The sequence below is a fragment of the Eucyclogobius newberryi genome, unplaced genomic scaffold (genome assembly GCF_026437365.1).
Source record: "Eucyclogobius newberryi isolate DKJ021-1_F unplaced genomic scaffold, fEucNew1.0.hap1 SCAF_10, whole genome shotgun sequence".
Classification (NCBI taxonomy): Eukaryota; Metazoa; Chordata; class Actinopteri; order Gobiiformes; family Gobiidae; genus Eucyclogobius; species Eucyclogobius newberryi.
Window position 1 is genome coordinate 16794269 of NW_027315724.1, and position 22062 is coordinate 16816330.

At 41.5% G+C, this 22062-nt stretch overlaps 2 protein-coding genes across 2 annotated transcripts in view; both read left to right on the plus strand.

Moving 5' to 3' along the window:
• Positions 1–298: 298 nt before the first annotated feature.
• LOC140375787 (P2Y purinoceptor 3) lies at positions 299–2916 on the plus strand. Its single transcript, XM_072461907.1, has 2 exons — positions 299–765; positions 1203–2916. The coding sequence occupies exons 1-2, from the start codon at positions 326–328 to the stop codon at positions 1873–1875; spliced, it is 1113 nt and encodes a 370-aa protein (XP_072318008.1). The 5' UTR covers positions 299–325; the 3' UTR covers positions 1876–2916.
• Positions 2917–3989: 1073 nt separating this feature from the next.
• The window catches only part of LOC140375803 (rho guanine nucleotide exchange factor 17-like), a 49952-nt gene continuing 31879 nt past the window's right edge, over positions 3990–22062 (plus strand). The window contains exon 1 of the mRNA XM_072461908.1: positions 3990–8990. Coding sequence (XP_072318009.1) covers positions 3990–8990 — 5001 coding nt within the window. The remainder of the gene's footprint in view (positions 8991–22062) is intronic.

Genomic DNA, 22062 nt, shown 5'->3' on the forward strand with positions numbered 1-22062 from the left:
AGGGGAGTGGCCTCCTTCCTGAGGGGAGTGGCCTCCTGCCTGAGGGGAGTGGCCTCCTGCCTGAGGGGAGTGGCCTCCTGCCTGAGGGGAGTGGCTCAAATAGTCCATGTCCAGGGTGAGAAGGGCTGTGATCCGACCTGCTCGTCCCAGAGCCCTGGAGACGTACAGGTCCAGGATCTCATTCAAGAATTAGAAGTATACATGACCTGTCAGTTTAGCTTTGCTCTATTAATTACACAGTTTTGCATATTTACTGAAAATACTCAAATCGTCCTGTTGATGCAGTTCATAAATCGCTCTTCTCTTTTTTATCCAGGATGTGAAGATGTCTGTATTCACACCACCACCACCACCACTCATCCCAGAAGTATTTACTTTGGATTCTACTACTGCCGGGTCCACAGAGCCCTACACATCAGACCTGTTATTCAGGGTCACCACTATAACAGACTTGAACAATAGCAGCTACCTCGGCCGGTCTGCACTGCCCCGCTGTACCTATAAGGAAGACTTCAAACAGATTCTACTGCCCGTGGTCTACAGCTTTGTTTTCGTCCTTGGACTTCCTCTAAATGCTGCAGTCATTCAGAAAATATGGCGGAAGAGACCCAACCTGTCACGAAACAATATTTACACGCTCAACCTGGCCATAGCCGACCTACTGTATGTGATGTCACTTCCATTGCTCATCTATAACTATGGAAGTCACGATTACTGGCCCTTTGGGGACTTTGCATGTAAACTGGTCCGGTTTCAGTTCTACAGGTGAGAATCTGTGCCCACAGGCTATTTCATCATAACTTTACCTATTTTGACCTGTTTTACAATCCAGTCTTAATATGTTATTTATGTTTATTTCATTATTTACATGTACTTTTATTTAATATGTTAGTCCTAAAGATGGGCAATTTATTACATTGAGTATCAAGTATGTAATTTGTTTAGTTTTCTGCAACGCTTAAACATTACCCAGATGTTGCCAAGCACATTTTGTCAAATTTTTTATGGATTGAAAAAATATGATACGACCACCTTTATGTCCTACATTGCACATAAAGTAGGTACCGGTATTTTTGTTTATATACAGACTTTGGTCTAATTGGGACAAATTGGCAGGACTTAACGTTTTGGACTAGCTTCTTGTTTTTTTTGTTTATATATTATAAAAACTAAAACTACTGTGCTCTTGTTTTGTGTTTCAGTAATCTACATGGCAGCATTCTGTTCCTAACTTGTATCAGTATGCAGCGCTATGTGGGCATATGCCATCCTTTAGCGCTCTGGCACAAGCGCGGCGGGCGAAAGCTGGCGTGGCGTGTCTGTGGAGGGGTCTGGTTGGTGGTCACCCTGCTCTGCGCGCCCACTTTCCACTTCGCAGCCACAGGGACCCAGAGGAATCGGACCGTATGCTACGACTTGAGCACGCCGGTCCACTCTGTGAACTACTACCCGTACGGCATGGCACTGACGTTCCTCGGCTTCGTGCTGCCGTTCTTGGGCATCATGTTGTGCTACTGTCGCATGGTTTATTTACTCTGTCGACCCGTGACGTATCAAGGCGTTTCCATGGCGAGCAATGAGAAAAAGGACAAGGCGGTGAGGATGATCATTGTCGTCGCAACAGTGTTCTGCATAAGTTTTCTGCCGTTTCACCTGACGAAGACGATGTACCTGTTGGTCCGCACTTTTCCTGGTGTTCCGTGTGAAACTTGGAACTTATTTTCCATCATTTATAAATGCACCAGGCCATTTGCAAGTATGAACAGCTTCCTGGATCCTATTCTGTTCTACTTTACGCAGCCTCGGTACAGACAGAGTACGAAAAGATTCATGCTTAAAGTCACCACGCTTAGAGAAAAAGGCACTGGTGTATGACATTTAGCTGGAACAAATGGTGAGTTAATGTGAATGTACGACAAGATTTATATTAATTTAAATTGTACTGTATGGTTCATCTTGATGTGTTGTACTTGTTCACGTTTTAATTTTGTCTTTTATCCTGTATTTTCAATTTAGGGTATTACTTTGAACAGTATTTTTTTAATCAAGAAATGCAAATTTGACCATAATACCAGGTGCCACAGGGGGGCGGTAGTGCACACTGTTGTGTCCTTGGGCAAGACACTTAACCCACCTTGCCTCCGGTGTCTACGTATGCTGGTGAATGAATAAGAGTGAGTTTGTGAGAGTGAATGTGGGACAACGGATGGAAATTAGCTGTAGTTGTAGTTGTGTTGTGTAGTTAGTTATGTTCATTAACATGCACGGCCAAGTAAAACAAATATTAGAATATAAGAATCCACAAAATGAGCAAGAGAATTTGTTTTGGCTTCACTTGTCTTAAAACCTTTTAGGATGAGGTGGATATAATGAACATGCATTATGAATCCTGATTGTTTGCGTTGAAAGTATTACAGAATTACAAATGCATTTTCTCACATGAAGGGGTTTATTGTAATATGAAGAACATGCCAACGAAATGTTACTACCATGCATGTAATAACAGTAAACAATGATGATGAAGCTTTCGTCGTACGTAGCTGTAAACTTCTTACACTGTGATTCTTTTCAAAAGGTCTCTAAACTACATACAGCTAGCCTGTTGTATCTTTTGTATATATTGAATTTGTTAATTGCAAGAAAACTAAGTCAAATTATAGATGTTTTTCAACTAATAAGAAGAATAATACTTTAAATTTAAAATGGATGCGTGTATATGACATGTATGTGCTGTGCATGTACTTTTTTGCTTGTGGAATGTTTTATCGTGCTAAACCTGAGGCAGTATTAGTTCCATCAAATGCGTTTTACATTAGATACACAACTATAAATACATACATAATCATATTTTTGCTACGTATACTTACTTGCTGTCATGAAATAATGCATTGTGAAATAAACATACTTGTACTACTCCACTTACCAGAGTAAAGCACTTGCATAATTCAAAGTTGACGCCAGGGGGCACTGCAGTCACTGAGTTTGCCTGTGAGAAATGGCCCCTGGAGAAGTTCCCTGTGAACAAAAGGGCCTGTTGACCACATGGAAGACCACAGAAGACCTATTATACGAGAGTGAAAATATTGTATTTGTTTGACCCTTCAAAATGTACAAAATTAAACAACATGTACAATTATTCCTTTCACATCCTGCATAAGTTAAACCAAGTACATTAAATTTCACAACATCACAACATGTTATTTATTTATTTGGGGCAAGCCAATAATACCAATTATAACATCCAAACAAACATCATATCTTTAAAGTGCAGCCTGCAGAGTAATCCCTGCACACTACACGTAAAAGTGGGCCTAACTTGGAGCTTTTGCATACAGTTTTCTGTCCAGAGCTGCTATCTCCTCTTGAGGGAATGAGCTATAATTACACACAGTTTGTACAAAGTATCTGTCCACTGCCATCAAAAAAGAAAAAGCTTTTCCTCTCAATTCCCGAGGGGACCATGACAGCCCCTATACCCCTAGTCCCGCCCACCCTCTGCCCTATCTCAGGCATTAATGCAAAAAAACAACACAAGCCAAAGGAAACTCAAATCAGGCCAAAATAAGGACTCTTGAACCGCAGTGATCAGTCAGTGAAGCTCCATGTGCAGGCTCCTGACAGATCCACACTTTTCCCCGGGGGACATGACGGAAACGTGTCGGGAACAGGCTAGAAACTAAACTTTTGTTTTGTTTTTCTTTTGTTAAAACCGATTTCTTCCAAACGCAGACGTGGATTCGACACCTGTAAGTTTACTTTGAGAAGAAAAAAAAAACACTCTTTAACAGTCTGCAACAGTGGTTCCTGACCTTCCACATGGAGGTTGTGACTTTGTGCACTTGTAAATAAAAGAGGCTCGAGCTGGAGGATTGTTTGGCCCCGTTATCATGTAGCGGAGAAGAAGCTGTGCCACTGCTCAAGAAAGTGCACGGACCACAATCACCACAATCACCCATGTCGCTCGAACAATGAGCTTTTAAACATGAACAATGGCCGAAAGGGCGCAGAAGACGGTGTACCGCAGCGTGTCGTTTAAAAAGCTGGGCTCCTGGAGGGCCAACAGCGGCGAGGAGCCCCCACACAAACCAGAGCAGAGTGAGGCATCTGGCGTCGTCCTTCCTCCGGAGCTCGCGGCACCGCAGCAGCAGCAGCAGCAGCCGCAGCAGGAGCGCAGTGCCAGTCAGTCCAGAAAAGTTTCCAAAATCCATGCCACGACCACAACCGCAGAGCCAAAAGAGAGAGGCACTTCCACTCCCATCGCGTCTATTTCTCCATCCATCCGCCAACTCACTGAGAAGTTCAGCAGCGGCGGAGGCGGCGGCGGCGGAGGAGGATCACCGGGGACTCGGAGAACTTCACCGGGTGACAGAGCCGCAGTGACGCGGGGGAGAAGCACTGTTCCCCGGATTAGGAGCTCGAGGAAAGGCGGATCTCCCTCTCGCCATTCTTCTCACGAGGACAGCGCGGGCGGGTGTTTGCTGGGGAGCAGTGACACGGCCCGGGACTCCTCCGCTGACTGTAAAGTGCACAAAGTTTTCTCCGGGACCGATTCTGTGTCTGGTTCCGACGACTCAGACAGGAGAGCTGGAAGGAGGATTTTAATACGGGTTTCGGTCGACACTGGTAAGAGAGATTATGCACAGATTTGTCACTCTGAAGCCAGAAAGACTTTAACAGACGATGAAGAAGATGTTTTTAGTCGCGCCAGTAAATCTCACAGAAGTTCTGCCCTCAAACATCCCGGGGATCTGCACTCAGACAAGTGGCCAAGTGTCACCAAAATCAGACGACTTTTTGATGAAAAGCAGAGCCAAGACCAAGATAAATCTAGCTCGTCTGAAAGTTTAAAAACTTCCAGCAAAGACTATTTTGAGGAGCATATCTCCAATGAGAGTGTGTTTTTCTCAGATAAAAGTGATACATTTTTTTCTTGTGGGTCTGTTCCTGAGACTAACTCCTTGTCTTTCCATGAGAGATGTGTGGTGGGGGGACAGAGCAGAGAAGGCAGTCCTGCTACAGTTTGTGGGGATATGGACTTGTCTCTCAAAACTGTCACGCAGCACTATCCCAATGAGACAAACATAGAGAACAGTGGCCCCAGAAATACTTTTCAAATCAGTCTTAGTCACCACCATAGGATTAACCCACTTCGGAGTGGATCGAGAAATCACACTTCTGAATCCCAGACTGCACCCGGGACGACAGGGGTGACACCTGACCCTCACCCTGACCTTCAGCGTGCTGCTACTCCTTGGAGCTCTTCAGTCAGCCCAGACACCTCCTTGTGCTCCACCTCTTGTCTTCAGACTAAGGTGAGGGAGGAGAGGGGTAGACAGGGGGTCGGTCTGCCCAGGGATAGTTTACATTCCTCACATAGCTCCTCTACAGAATCAGCCCCCACCTCCTTCACTCCACCTCCAGATAAAGTCACTACCTCCTCCTCTACTGTAGCTCCCAACAGTGGGCAGAGAGCAACAGAAAGAGGTGGTGCTCTCTTTATTTCACGCTGGAAATTCAGCTCGGGTGATGAGGAAGAGCAGTGCAGAAGAAGAGGAAGGAGCCTTTCGTCTAGCCCCGTCTCCATTTGCAATAGAGAGGAAAGAGGAACCTTTAATTGTGGAGGCAGGTTTTTATCACATAGTAAAAATGGCCTCTGGAGTGCTAAGGGAATTGGCAGGTCCTCAGGCAGTGAGGAAGATAGCCCTGGCAGCGTAAGCACACCTAGTCGAGATGCTGTGCGTCGGCGGTCATTGAGAAAGAAAAAGAAAGTAGCTCTTCTATCGACCGGTCGTGCTGATTATGACGATCATGATGGAGAATCTGAAGATAGTGCCAGTGACACAGATATGACCATGGACCAAACGGAGAGACAAAACATAGTTGGCAAACAGTTTGGGACGGCTCTGACCCGCAGCCAGTCTGTGAGAGAAGCAGGCAGTTACAGTAACAGGTTCAGAGTTCAACAATGGGAGCGCATTTCCTCTCCTCCTGCAGCTACCACACGCCCATGTGTATCTCGGGTGTCAAAGGTCAACATCCCTCCATTCCTCTGCAGTCCTGGTGGGTCACGCAGCAGCAGCCGTTACTCCAGCACTGAAACACTAAAACAAGATGATCAGATTGGCAGCCATGTTGGAAGTAATAGGAGAGTTAATCCATCCATGTCCACGCTTAGTAAAACCTTCCATGGTAATTTTACTATGTATCGCTCTTCCAGCTTTGGCCATGGGGATAAGTTTGCTCGTACTCCTGTGCGCTCTAAGTTTGTGCCTGCTGTCGCCGCCCCTTCCTCTAGTGTACTTGCCAGAGAGAGAGATGTGTATACAAGGAGGGCACTAAATCCAAATATTAAGTTAAGGAGGGCAGCTTTTGAGGAAGGAACAAATGAAAAAATGTCTATGTCTAACCCTGATATAGCGTCAGAAACACTAACGTTTTTGAATTTTTTAAAGTCTGATTTGTCTGAACTCAAAATGCGTAAAATAAGTGAAAAATGTGGTGATGCATCATTAGTATACAAGACGGGTTTAGGTAATCAGAATTCAACACCCGCTACTTCCGGTTGTCGCCCATCTTTGAAAGACTTAACTGCCACGCTGCGACGAACCAAATCTTTTACTTTCTCTGAGAAACCCACAGCGCCAGTGCGAGGTTACAAGACAAGCAGCTCAACTAAGAGGAGTTCTTCGGAGCAGCAGCTTGATCTAGAAGGAGAGGGGATTGGGGGCAGCATGATGGTCCCAGACAGAGGTGTGGAAAGTGACAGTGGTGATTTTAGGACGGGACGGCATTATAGTTACGAAGATGAGGATGACGTAATGCCAACTCTGTTACATGATAAGTATGTCCAAGAGGCCAGACAGGTTATTCAAGACATCTGCCAGATGAACACGAGGGAAGATGATGCAGATTTAGATGTTAATAAAACTGAGGATGTATTCGAGATTAATCGTTTCCAGATGAATATAGAAAATAATGATATACAGCATTTAAGTTTGAGTCTAAAGAATGAGACAAAAGCAGAAGAAGAGCATGAGAATAAGAATGTAAAGCCCAAAGATAAACATGAGAGGGAGGAGGAAAGCCAAGTGAGTGAGAGGGGCGTGAGGGATGGACCAAGTATGCAGTTAGGGAAGTTAAACAGCCAGGGCACAGAGAAAAGGGGAACGGTGTCGAATAGGGAGACAGAAAAAGCGTTACTTAAGGGGGACTCTGAGGAAAGCATGTCCTGCGAGCGCTCTGTGGAGGAACTTTCTGGACATGAGTCGAGTTTAACAGATGAAGGGATTGTGACTGAGCCAGAGTATGGCTCCTGTGAGCCCACAGATAGGTCATTTCTGGGGTCAGTGGGGGTTAATTTAGGGTCAGAGAGTGTCAGGGACCTGCTAGAGAAGCCTGTAACCTTATGGAAACAATCAGCTTTCCATGTGGTGGAGGGGTTGCATCCGGAAGCAAAAGAGGTCACAGAGAAGAAGCACGTGAGTTGTACAAATCGACTGGGTGAAAACGGCACCGCTTTTTCTGAGCGTATGGCTGGAAGTGACTGTGCAGCTTGCAATGTCATCACTACCATCAAGGAGATCACCTGCAATAAACCCGTGTCACCTGGGATAACGGCTGCAGCTGGAGCAGAAGGGCCTGAAGGGTCTACACCCCCCAACACTACTCGACGATGGCGCAAGTTCTCCCCCTCTGGTAATGCTAACACAAGCTCAGACACGAGCCATATTTGTAATGCAGAGACAACAACAACAGCTGCTGCTGGTACTGGAGAATCCACTGTCTACCGCTCCCTCAGTGACCCAATGCCTCAGAGACGTTGCTCTGAAACTGAGGACGGTAATAACAACTTTTCCTCTGTGGACAGCAATCTGTTAGGATCACTGTCTATCAAAGGAGGAGCCTCGGACACAGCCACTATGACTACTTTGGCAGAATACCAGGGCAGTGTGGCCAGTGACCTGTCACTATACAGCGATGGAGGCCTGTGTGATGATGACATTCAAGACTACAGTGGGGTCATGAGAAGTATTGTGGCAGAACCAGGTGCAATGGACAGGCTTATGATAGATGAGAAAGGCAATGGTAAAGCACCAAAGAAGAAATCTTTTAGTGATCCTAGTCGTAGGAGTGAAACCCATATTGATCCACAGCATAAGGCACAGTCCAGCAGCACTGAGCCAATCGGTGAACTGGATCAAACAGGTCAGATCCCACCCTCTAGCAGTGAGCCAATCCTGTCTGAGCAAAGGGGGGAAATGTGGAAGCCAGAGGGCAAGTCAACAGCACTGCTTCAGCCACATAATCATGAGAGTAACGCCACTATGAAGCCTCGTTCCAAATCAGATGGTTGCCAGTACGCGGAAAATGATGAAGATGATGCTATTGATCGAGATGAAGCAGAAGAGGAAGAGGAAATTAACTTTAACTTTGACCGTAAGTTTGTTGAAGCCTTGACCCCTCGAATAATCCGAAGACCTGGAAGAAAACGACCAAACAGACTGTCTCACTTTAGCCCTTTAGAGGACCCAGTTGAACCACTTGGACTGGACGAGCAAGAAGATGACACTGATGGAACTGACATCACAGCTTCTCTTCCACTGACTGTACCTCAATCAAAAAACAGAACCAAGCTCAAGCATGTTCGCCATACCAGTGAACCAACAACTTTTATGCCCATCTCTCCTCCTCCCTTGTATCCTGTGAAGGAAGCAGGCTGCCTCACTGTGCTACCTACGTCTGAGGCCCCAGTGCTAAATAAGACATCAGGGAACAATGTCTTTGCACTGGAGGATGTCACAAAGACGAATGTTCTGGAGCGGAGTTGCTCAGAGGGAGACGCTGGGCCTAGGCTTGTTCCTGGCGCTAAAGATGGAGTGGAGTCTGCAGCTGTATTTGAAGCCCCTGTCAGTGCAGATACTGGACAACAGAACAAGGAATCAGAGGACCTCCCATCCATCCCCGTCCCCCAGAGGACCAAGCCAAGAGTGGTGAGTTTATCTTGATTTTCTTCTCTATCTTGTGATGTGTTTTTAATGTGTATGCTTTCCATAGCCATCTGCCACCTATAGGATTCCTTAAACACATTTTACACACGTATTGTATTATGAGAATATTGTATTGATTAAAACAAGGCCTTTCATTTTATGTTACAGAATGCTTTGTTTTTCTTAATTGGTTTTGGAAGAATCTGCAGCCAAAACGAGCTTTATGCAGACCTTTTAAGTTGGTTTGATTCATGGCCTCACTGACACGTTTATGTCTTGCCTTTTCTGACTGTTGTGTTGACTGTTAGGGCTGGATATGGTTTGAGCAAGACCACAAAACAGAAGTCATTAAGAACTGAGGCCAGTAACCGTCTGTGTATGTTATTCACTTGAATAAACAAGACGAGACAAAAGTTTTAACAAGTGGAAATCTGTTTGAACAATTGGGTCATGAATCCCCTTTTCCTTTGCCAAGAGGAAATTGTTATATAAAATACAAAATTCCATGTTAGTGCTTTAATTCCATAAACATATTATGGTAACTAGCATACTTATGTTGAGTCTTATCATGCATTCTAATTCAATAGGACCTTTTGCGGTCTCTTTATACACTGTAAGTATCCTAGTTTTTATCAATATAAGTTGTGTTTTCAGGTTTTTCACCATCCTTGATGATAACTTCTTCACATTGCCATTGGCTTCCTTTGTCAATTGATTTTTTTTGTTCCAGTGGCGACTGAACCCGTAGATGGCGAATTAACTACCTTGGGCAGGAAATGGCTTTGGGAAATGGGAAGTTGTTGTGTTCGCAAGTGTTTGATGATATCCAGTGCTACTGGCTGGCGTGTGCACGTTGCAGTTGAATGTGTGGCTTTTATAGTTGTACATTGTCAGAGGCCTGAGGCCTGCCAACATGCAGTGAAGAGACGTGTCCTGCAGCTTAGAGCAAATACGGCCTTGTGTGACGTGCCAAATCAATGTTCATCCGTCTACATCTAGACGCACATAGTATTTGTAATAGAATTTCTTTCTACACTCTTAACCTCAACAATTAAGAATATGTGGCTCAGACCCAAATGAGCTCAAACTATGAGTTTTAAGGGAGAAATGCAAATTTACTTTGAGCTTTTAACCAGGTCATAATGTTCCTGGTGGTCACGGTCCTGGAGTTTAATTCCTGAAGACTTCAGTTGTCCAGTGCACTAAGTCTTCTTGTCTTGAGCACTCAGTCAGAAATCATTCTCATTGAAATTTGGTTACATAAGCAATCAAAATCATGGAAAGCATTTTTGCCCGGGCTGTTCAATTTTGCTCAATTGAAGATTGGAGTTGGGCAAAAGGTTTGTCGTTTGCCATACAGTATTGTTCTGTAGCCAGTATAGATCTAGTATAGATCTGTTGCCAATGTCTAGTTAGGGTTCATTTGATCCACTGAGTCACAAATGCATTGGTTATCAATTGTAGAGCAGACTCAAAACTTGAAGAACGCAAGCGATAACTGCCTCCTCCAAAAGTTTGCATACGCTTTACACTACTTCAGTTTTCCAGATGAAGTTATAGTACAAAAGAGGCAAAGTAAGCAGCAAGGCGAGAATCTGCAAAAAAATGCCCTAGATTAAAATAGTTCAGAGTGAACTAAAAAATGAAAGCGATGTAGGGAAGGGGGGTTGGAAAATGGGGTTGTTCCTAAACCAGACAGTTATTTTTAATATATTTTTATTTTTAAACTATAAAGCCCCCTGCAAAAACAATAATTAGTCTTCCTTAACCCTGATGTATTCAGTTCCTAAGGCAACAGCTTGTCCAAACACACTGATCATTGGACTTGACTCACTGGGTTGTGTTTTGGTATTGTTCTCTCTGCATATTTTGCCTCATTTTTTAGCATGCTGCAGGAATGTGTTTTATCTCCTCTGTTACATAACACAGAGAAGCCTGCTGTTTAGCATGTAATGAGGACCAGTAGCCACTTATATTGACAGATGCGTATACATGGACATTTTAACTATTCATCCAGTAAACAAAGTTAGACTGTCTGTGTTTCTTTACCGTAAACTGTTTGACTAACAGAAGATGAGCAGCGGCCATTTTTGCCTCCTTTGTCATATTGATGAGGCTGCATAAGGTTTTGACTGAACGTTTGGCAATGGGAATGTGTTGTGCTCTGTTGTGCATGGTTACGTTTCAAAGAATTGGTCTGGATTTGTGACTGACAGATTTCTATTAGGCCACCCACACTGAATCAAACTCGACCATTTTCTTTTGCTTACTACTTCTATGCTGCAGGACAGGAGATCAAATTACACACTAAATTAGCTAGTGTTGAATTCTATCAGTGTTGAATTCTGAAAAGGTGTACAATGTTGTACTATGATAAGACCTAAAAACCTACACCATATAATAAGATTACATTTCATGACATGCTCACTAGGGATTTTCCAAACATGCAAATACAAATAAAAGAGTAGTAACACTGACACACCTGTGGGAAAGCTTAAGTCTACTACTTGGTTTGATATCTAACTATGCCAGTATAACCTACACTGATATTTACAAAAGAAAGTCAAGGGATGTTTCAAAAAGTGAACAAGTGAACAGTCCCTTTGAAAGTACACATAAAAGTCCAGTCTAAAGGGCACATCTCCACACACACCTACAGGATATGGTATGGGTGCACTTTAGCCAGGCAAAGGTCAGCTCTGGGTTTGTGAGCTCCTAAAAGCCAGGGCTGCTGCAGAGACGTAAAGGGAAGCGAAAGATGAAAGCCTGGAGGATGTGGTTTGTTCGGCCGCCATGGTTCCATTGACTCAGCAGATGAGAGGGAAGATGTAGGACGGACAGGGACATCAAAAGACATGGGATCAGTCAAGACAGTTGCACGGACATGCAGAGGTGGGAAGAGTAGTGAAATCTGCTTGTAATTGTTTCAGAAAGTTCCATAGAAGTCAATAGATGTTTCATGTATCAGTTTTTAACCGCATTTTAACGTGTTCCCTCATCATTCGTATTCTCAAAGTTTCATTTTGATTGATTAATGTGTGTCTTGAGTAATCCTTTATTGTTCTTCATTAGAGGCTTGGGTGGTCACAAGATTTCTGCTTTCACCTACCCCCTATCTCCGCCCACTTCGCTCTACTCTCTTTAGATCATTCAAAAAAAGAGTCCAGATCATATACTGTATGTAGTCTGTTAGAATTGTCGCATAGCCGTTTGTCTACAATAAAGACACATTTGAAGAAGTCAATGAACTTGTTTCTACATATAAACCCTTTTAGATTAGGTTTATAATAAGTAAACTGTAAAAATAATGATCTACACATGTTATAGTCTAGTGCTAAATAACAAAAAAGCATAGTATGTCTTCTTTAAGTTAAGCTGAGGTAATTTTTTAGACCTAGATTTGAAATTAGCGGCCAATGCTGTCTTTTTTTTCGATGTAATTGTTGAACTATGCTATTTTGTTCAGGCAAATTTACTTTTTGGACTGCATCTAAAAAAAAATCCCTCCACATTTCCCCTTTACACTTAAATCTAAATATGTCTGTCATGTTTACTCTGAATCCAGTTCATTCTTCACCATTTATTATTTGACATTTACCCTGGAGCGTGTCTTCTGGGACCACCACAATGCAAACGTTTGCAGACCTGTCATTATTTAGTACGAAGCCTTTGTGGTTTTGATAGAGCACTACTTTTTAATGTTCCCCTGAGTCTGAAATGTACATTCAGCATTGCAATGTGTGTACGACATAGTACTGTAGATGATGTCACATGTAGACTGTCTGGTCTGTCCCAGTCAGAGGAAAAATCTCTGGGAAAACTGTGCTGCTTGTCCTTGCCTTTAGTTGATGACAGCCATGCTATGAATATCTTCAACCTTTTAAGGCGTGTTTCCAGATTGGACAAAATGCAAGTGATGCTTTCCAGTTGTCTCGTACTTTATTTGTCCCTTTGTGTGCCTGTGCTTTGTGTCCTTCTTGGCTGTCTCTGTGTGACTCTCTCTTCAGTGTGTGGATCCACCCAGTCTAATTACAGAGCACTTTGCTTATGTAAGGAAAGCCTCCTCTGAAGCAGCACTTTCTAGCAGGGCTGCTCTTTCAGCTCTTTCTTGCATGCTCTGACCTATTATAGACGTGGCCCCAAATCTGTACATGTGGGAAACGATGCACACGGTAGTTTCTCAAGTTGTCCTAGAATTTGTGTCTTGTTGCTATAAGAGAGTTGGCTGAAATGTTCTTTCCATGCAATGTTCATTTTAGCTGCATGTGGATGTTCGAATTACGTTAACGTCACAGTGTAGAGAATATGAAATGCTGTTGTGGCATTTCCATTACTATTACTACACTAATGCAACAACAAAATACTTGTGCTACTACTTCACTGCTGTCTTGCTTCTACTGGTATTATCACTGCTAACACTGCTAACATGTGCAAATGCCTATTTACTTTCTATTTTTTTGTATTTTTTGGTATGGCTGAGTGATATGGTGATAAAAATGTAATTGTGATCTACTCCGTGTGACATTCACCTATTTTGGTCATATCGTGATTAAGTAATTATATTTAATGAAGCTATATGCTCAAACATTAACACTCCTATTGGTCAGCCTCTCTTAAAGCCAATAGACAAATACAAAGTCGTGAATAAATTGAAATTGTGTTCTGGCTCCAAGAAAATCGTGGTGTAATTTGTTTTAGTTGTATCACGAATGGATTGAAACCACCCAGCTTGATTGACACTGTATTACAGAATGTGTGTTACAAGAGACCAGTGTTGGATTTGTGAATGACAACATTGTTTCCACTATTGTCAATGTCTTCTTGGTTGACGTGATCAGATTTGCTTGCTCACAGCTCTTTCAGTTTACTGTTTCGTCACATGAAATGCTTACATATGCAACTGAGTGGGTCTGAAGACATGCTGCATAGTTCACTCGCACAATCCTTCATCTGTCCCATTCACAGAGGAGCATAGTTTATGGCGTGGTCGTGCACACTTTGCAGATGGACTTGTCTTTTGTCCTCTGACTAAACATGACAGTAGAAATTCCCCGCTATCGTTCAGTCTTCTTCTCCATTTGGCCCGCATCCTTGCCTGTGTCTGTCTTATGGCATCAGTGCGTCGCTTTGGATCATGTTCTAGCTGCCAATTAAGGAACAACCATCAACATCGGAATGGTAGACGCTGGAAATGCCGCAGTGCTGGTCCGGAATGGCTGTTGGGTTCTCGGATTAAAGCTCAGGGAGAAGATGATGTGTGGAAAAGGGAAAGAAAAGCCCCCGTCTCTCCCCGGGCCTCACAGGCAGGTGTTACATGTGTAATACTTTTCACTGGACGGAGACATATTTGTTTTTAATTAGATTAGATTGAACTTGTGGACATGCATAGTTGAGCTCTGATTCAGTCATTTATTGGTCTTCTCAGGGCTCATGTTTACAATAGTCTTTCAGTGACTTCATTCTTATCAGATGTTTTGTATTTTAAACGAGCAAGGATTTGGTTTGGGTTGTGGAAATTATTTCTCACTTATAGTTGATGTTGGCAGTGTTTTAATTGTAATGTTCAAAGTTTGACTTCTTGCTTCAATTGGCCTTTTGTACTTTTCTCATCCTTTTCCCGTAGTTTGACACTTGGATAAGCGACACGTTTGTTGAAAAGGACTTTGAAAGAGCTCTAGATGTTTGCGTGTAAAAGTACCAGCTATAAAATAACAGTAAAATAGTCACAGCAGGATTGTTTCAAAAAGAGTGTTTGCACTTCAGTACATCGTTCCAGCGAACAATAATAAGTGTTTGGACTACATGCTATTTTTACCCCATAGCTAACCCTTACTTAGTAAGCAGGAGGCTCAGTGGGGGGTTTACCTCACTGCATATTTCCTTCAACACTTTGTTCTGCTGTAATAATTAACCTTGAAAAGCTTTCTGGTCTTCAAATCCAACTATAATATTTGTACATAACAATGTATAACTTTCTTCTTTGTGCAGTTTTAGTTTTTTTAGTTTGCTACGTGTAACAAGGCCAACTTTTACGTAACAAGATAATTTGTTCTTCATAGAGGCACTTTCCCCGCCACGCTGCCTCTTACAGCAGCAGACAGCAAACTGCTGCTAACCTTTGTACTTAAGCAGAAACATTGAGTCCCATGCAGAGTTTTGAAAAAGTCTGAGCCAGCGTCCAAATATGTTGACCGTACCTCAACTAGGAGAACCTTGAAGAGGTTGTAAGGGTGTGAAAGTGCATTGTAGTAATCAGTCTAATGGCGTTGACTGACTTCTATATTGTCAATACATAAATACACATGGATCTTACTAAGTCTAACACAAACACTACCAAACAGCAAACTCTGTTTTGCACAACATTATTGATGGCCACCGTGTCAGGTTTGGAATGTAAAGTATCTTCTTCCTCTTGATAGCCCCGCAATTTTTACTTTATGTCTTCCTCTTGTTGTTGTTTGTTGATATTTTATATATTTTATTGTTGTTTTACCCAACTGGATTTTGTCATTGAAACCCAAATGATAGATGATCATTTTTAGAATCAAAACACCAAATTATAACATTAACAGCATTACAATTGTTATCAGCAAACGCTATATTTGATTTGTTTACCTTGTATTTGTGGACACGGATAGGTTATGGCATCCAAATCTTACATACTGTTCCTTTTTAATGTGTTAAAATAGTATTTGGCACAACAAATATGTGCAAAGCCAAATTGATTTTTATTGCATTGGAACATTCATCTTAAAACTGAATTCCAAACATCTCTTCTTTCTGATGTCTCTTCTGACCTTCCGACTCTTGGTTGCTTCTCTCATTTTCACTTAGTCCCAGGAGAAACGTCGCCAAATATAACAAGCAGTCATCATCTCTGTGGCATTGATGACAACTAATGATACTAACCACAATTTATCTGCAGTAGGAGTTATGTGTGTGTGTGTTGCCTAAGGTATGTTTGTTCAGAGATCCCATCATCTGTAAAGTCTGTCGAGGTGCAAACAATGTAGTCCTTCTTTGCTCCTCAGTGCTTCTGATTTCCTTCCAGCCTTGACTGTCTCTTCCAACATTTTATTTACCAAGTTGGACAGAATGATTTAACATCCACACAGTGTTCTCAGGAGATTCCATTCACATTAAACTACAGTTCTTTTTCCTGAAGTACTTTAGGCCAGGGCTCGGTGGTGGTAACTGATTGCTAGGGTAATAAATACACCAGGAGTTTGTCCATGTAGGGATGTAAAACACACAATGTGGTAACAATATATTCAGTTTGACTATTTGTGTCATTCTGTCCCCTGTTGGGATGTTGCCATTCTGGATTTGTCTCTTGTTTGTGTTGTTGTCTGCTGGATAATCGATGAGGACGTCTCCAGGTCTGTGCTGAAAACGTGCACTATTGTGGCTGAAGGCTGAGCAGACCCAATAAGAACATGCCAAATAGCTTAAAATAGCATCATCTGACCCTGAGGAAACATGTTCTTGAAATTCAATGAGATGCTCCGCATCCTTTTGAAGGCAATTTAATTCATGTTCACATTAAAATGTGGTGTTACAAAATCTTAAGTCATTGGGCATTTACTTCATCAGTACATGTTGCAATTTGTGCAAAATTATCTCAAAAAGGGCATAAAGATCAAACACGAGCTACATGTTCAACTGAATTGAGTTGCATCTATCCTGTAATATGATGGATGTGCTTTTTATGGATGGATGTATTGTGTCCCTATATGTGCTGAAACAAACTAAGTTTCTAATGGATAAAGGAAGTCATTTTGACTGAAACATGCATGAATCACTCTAAACACCACTTTGAGTTGGTAAATTAGGGGAAACAATCATAACATAGTCAAAAGCTATTTGCATAACATGTCTCCTTTAAAGAACAATCTGCTCTGAGGTGCGAGCAACATGAATTGTGCCTTTTTAAGGAGCTATTTCTTGTGTGTCCAACACAACCATAATTGTCTTCTTTGACTGGGCAGGGCAGGAAGTGGCTTTTAAGGAGGCTGTCACACATGCACACCCCCACCCACCCGCGCGCACCCCCACCCACCCTCACAGGCACCCGCACACACACACACAGAACAATCCACACACTTCTGAAAATGGTCTCAAAATGAATGGTGTTGACCTGTGAATTTTTTCCAACCTTTTTTACTTTAGATGGCCCGTATGTGTACATTTGGTCGCCCGTAGCAACCATGTGTGCGGTGTGAGAATACCGTTCGAGGAATGTGGTGACATCAGAGGAGCCGGTGAAAAAATGTACAGAACCTTGAATAGTAAACTAATTCCTAATCACACTTTTTCATTTGGGTCATAACTACTCTAAAAACCTTTTCTGTGTCATTGGTCATGTCTCCATCTTTCTCCTGACATTCTCCTTTGTCTTCCTCACCTCTTCAGTTATTTATATCCCCTTTCCAGTCAGGCTCACATCTGGATCTTATTGACAGAGCGCACAGCTCTTGAGCCATAAAAGCCTCTCTTAGCTGTGTGCTTGGGCAGGCAGCTTGAGCCTGAATGTGCCAGTTAAAGCATGGCAGGCTATGCTGAAGATAAACACAGTTTTTATTGAATTCATGAAGAAACAAGTGTATGCAAAAATCCACTGTACTAGCAGTTTTAATAGTTGCAATAACAAATGTCTTATATTGAATCTTTCATAAGTTAAATTAAATTAAAAGCAGTAACAAGATTGATGGCAAGTTCGCCTGAAGGTTAAGATTGTTGCTTTTTCCCCCCTTTTTTGGCCACTACATCAAGGTGAACTGATGAAATTAGGTCATAATCATCTTGTGGAGACATTTCCTTCTGCATTTTACCCATGAGTAATATAACCTGTCAGTGCCCAGGGCCCTTCTGCAGCTCTTGAGTTTTTAGGTCTATAACTAAAGCTGTTGTACAACATAAGGGAACAGCAGTGTCATTGGAGGGTTTAAGGTTCAAGGCTTCTTTGTTCAGTGACAAGTGTTCACATAAAACAATTGCACCACAATGAAAGAGTTATTTAGACAGTCGAGCACTGAAAACACTGAGCCTAAGGGTAACTGTTTACACTCACTAACTGGAGGCTTCTGGGAATTCTATATGGCTGTCATCATTTTAACCCCCAGTGCTGTAAATGACACCGAGGCTTTGTGCTTGAGGTTGTAAGAATCAGCTACAAATCAGTCAGTAATACACAAGATTTCAAGTGACAGTGATGGATAAAGAATGAATTGGTCAATTTTACACTTGTCATATTTGTAAAAGTTGTTGTGTAGGTAAAGTACTGTGCAACAGGATGTCTCCATGTTGACTTTGGATTATTTGAATCATATTAGTAGCTGACTTCGGGTTAGTTCTTATGTTTATCATTCTAATCAGTCTTCAAGTCTGTTCTTGGCTAAATAAAACAAAATACTGTAGAGGCTAAACAAGTATTTTTCCTAATGTTTAGTTTAGTCTTGTACCTAGTGATACTGATCAGTGTGAAATATTTATATTGCCATTTGTAAAAGTTGGTTTAAATCCATATATTTTGGATGCGACAGCGGCCTGGGGTCCTAAACAACATCCATCCCCGGGGCTTCCCTTTGACCTTTTGACCTCTGACCATATCTCACCTCAGCCTCACCTCTGAAGCAGCAGCATTAACCCCACATGAGCTAACTGCTACCTACATGACAGGCTCTTATCTCACTAATGATAGGCTGCAACACACAAGCTAGAAAGTGGAAGGAAGGGCAGAAGGTGAAGGCTGACGGATATGTCAAGCAGCGCCTTGACTTATTTGAGGCTTTCATTTGATTCGTTAGGACAAAATTATGTACTTTCAAAAGTGGGACGCTATTTGTGTACCTAAAATATAGGAGCCGATACTGTATTTGCTTGCTGCGACATAATTTGTTGCATGATTCTACCATATTTTTATCTTAATTGCTCTTCTATTCCAAGTTTTACTCATTGATCTGTAAAAATAAATAGATAATGATGATAATCGCAGTGCCAAATATCTACAGTTTAAAAAATATCAATATATCAGCCGATACCAATACTGGAACCGATATATCGCCCATCTCTAATATTCTTTTTTCATTGTTGTATTGTAATCACAACCATTTGCGCAATGTATAGACAAGACTTAACCTTTGCAGCTGACCTGGAAGAAGTTGAAGCATAATGACGTTTTAGCTCTAACACATTGGGGATTGCTTGAAGTTTTTTGTCGATGTAATTGCACTAATGCTCTATTTCTACTCCATTTTCAATCTCAACCACTCTTGTTTCATTGGAAACAACTTGACAGAATTGATTGCGGGGTTTGTGTTTGGCTTGGATGTGTGTGCGCGCTCTATTAATAGGAAGAGGAATGGTCTAAGCCTGGGAATGTTGTCTTCTCCGGAAAAACAAACTTTCTTTCCCCTCTTGCAGTCCCTCCTCAATGTAAGATGGGAATGACATACAAGGGCAAGATAAGGAGGAAGAGAAATGAGGATGGCATGATGGAAAGCAACACTGTTTAAATATCCTTAAATATATTGCTTTGACTTTTGTATGTTTGAACTTAGCTGCCTTGCTTTTTAAAATCTTGTGAGTGGATGAGAATAATACTGTATGGCGCCTTCAGTGGCTTTTACATGTGCAATCAAAATAACTTATCAGATTTTTGGAGCTAGAACATTATTAATAAGATATGTAAACAGCCATTTCTTTCCGATCTTGGTCCCTTTTGATTAGTCACATCAGATTTTGTGGTTCACATGCCATTTAAATAAATCTGAAAGGTCCAGAAATGGGATAATAATCAGATTTTGATGTACATAGCTCCTGACAGTTCACCCTTTGAGCTATTCGAACATTTGCTGTGTATATAAATCCCCCATCTTATTCATGCATATTTTATATTCACTATGTTTAAATGTGTTCGGTTGGTACTGAGTCTGTAATGGTACAAATTTCGGCTGCAAGATTTTAGAAATAATATGTTATTTGTGCTTTCAAATTGGAGTTCAGTTCATGCTGCACTTTTTAAACACTTCCAGGAGCACTGAAGACAGGAAATCTAATTCAAGAGACAAAAAAATATTGTTGAGGTTTTACTACAAGGTTAACAATGTTTTTCGTAAAAATACATTATTATCATTTCTTGTTTACAAAGGTCATTCGTGTTCACAAAAGGTCATTCTAAAAGAAATGCAGCTTTTGCATTTGATGATTGCACCAATTGAAAATGCATTCTTGATTCAATTGTGGAATATTGTGCAGCTCTAGGACCAATGTGATACAGAAAGATTTGTCGTGTGGCTCGTTATAGATACGAGAAGTTAAAAATACTGTAATAATCCCCTTTTATTTGGGCTGCTTGATAAAGATAATTTTAGTTTTGTATGAGCAAAAGAGTGGATCTTCTGTTGAACTGAGATGCCTTGTTGAGATGAGCTGCTTGTTGCTAATATCAACAGCTTCCTAAAGTGACACCTGCGTTTATCTTACTTTATTATATAACATCAGTGCACACTATATCGACAGGCATCCAATGATGAGGCATCCAGAGGCATTAGACATGTATATAAATTATAATAGGGTAACCTAATTCCACATAAATCACAATCCAATATTTTTTACAAATGTAGAGATGAATAACACATTTAGATGAGCAAATGATGTATTACTACAACAGGTAAATGTTCAGGTGGCCCACGTCTATAGTACATATCCATGTCAAATTATAACAAGCCAATTTTGAGGAGCAATTTTCTTCATCAATATATGCTTCTTTAGTACTAGAACGTGAAAACTAGCTTTGCACACCTCAGCGTGACTTCTAAAATAGTTTCTTGCGCTGCAGTAGCTCAGCTCGACAGGACACGGGCAGAAGTCACACAAGGCCCACGTTGCAGTGCAGACTTTCACGGTACATGTCCTCCATTCACAGTTGACTTCAGTGGAAATGCGTGAGTGAGACGGCCGTGCTACCTGGATTCCTGCATTCCTGTCATTTGGTCTGTGGCCAGAGCATTCTGGGAAGCAGCCTGCCGTAAGGGGAGTGGGGGAGCTCCATTTCAATGAACATCCAGAACATTTAGAAAGGGAAGATTGTGTCGCTTCCTGCACATAATTCCTTTTAGTCCTTTGTGACCCTCCGTAGGCGTAAACATATAGTGGCGGCAGTGATGTAATCTCTTATTTGCTCCGCTCGCGTTCTAGTTTCTATGGTTTCTGTTGATTGATACAGCGCATTTTAAGGTTTATGGTTTTTTGATTTTTTCATAAAGATTTTTTGGGTTCTTCCATCTACACCTGTTTTACTACCATTGGACAGTTGCTCGTTGCTAAATCTGGGACATCTTTCTTCGTTGAGATTAATGTTATCTGCACACTGTCCTTGTTTATGAATAAATTCTCAAAAATACTGTATATATGTTATGCACTTTCCTCATTATCCATGCAGTTGTGTACAGATTACAGAGTGAGTGGGAATGGCTTTGAAGTAGAAGAAACCCTAGAATTTATTTGTATTTCTCCCTGTGTTCTTTAATCTGTGTGACCCACCCTGTCTCGAACACACTGGCTGAGTTTTAACGAGATATTGCAGGTTAAGTCCCTTTTTGGCATGTTGTTTTACACAAATAATGCAGGATATTGTTGCGTCATGCTAAAATGTAGTAATGGTAATGCAATAATGATGATGTAATGGTAGCAACATACACAGAAGTAATAAGGGTAATAGTATTTACTGCAGTTTGTTCATGTAGTAAGTTTTAGTGTTGCCATTGTGTGAAGACAACTCACGGTTTAATGATTATTCATGATGACACTATGACCAAACAACAGTAAAATCCTTAATTTTCTCTTGTTCACATTGTTTAATAGATCTCTAGTATGTGACCGGCTTTATGAAATCAAACTTTCTACGTGATGCATTTACGTTATTTTGACATAAATTACCAGTTATAAACACAAGTTTTTTAGGCTGTATAGATAGAATTTAAATAAGTTAATATTGCTTCTAAAATGGTCACAATCATTCTTTTTTTTACTTTATAAAATTTGATTGTATTCTGAAAATGTTGACATCCCGAGT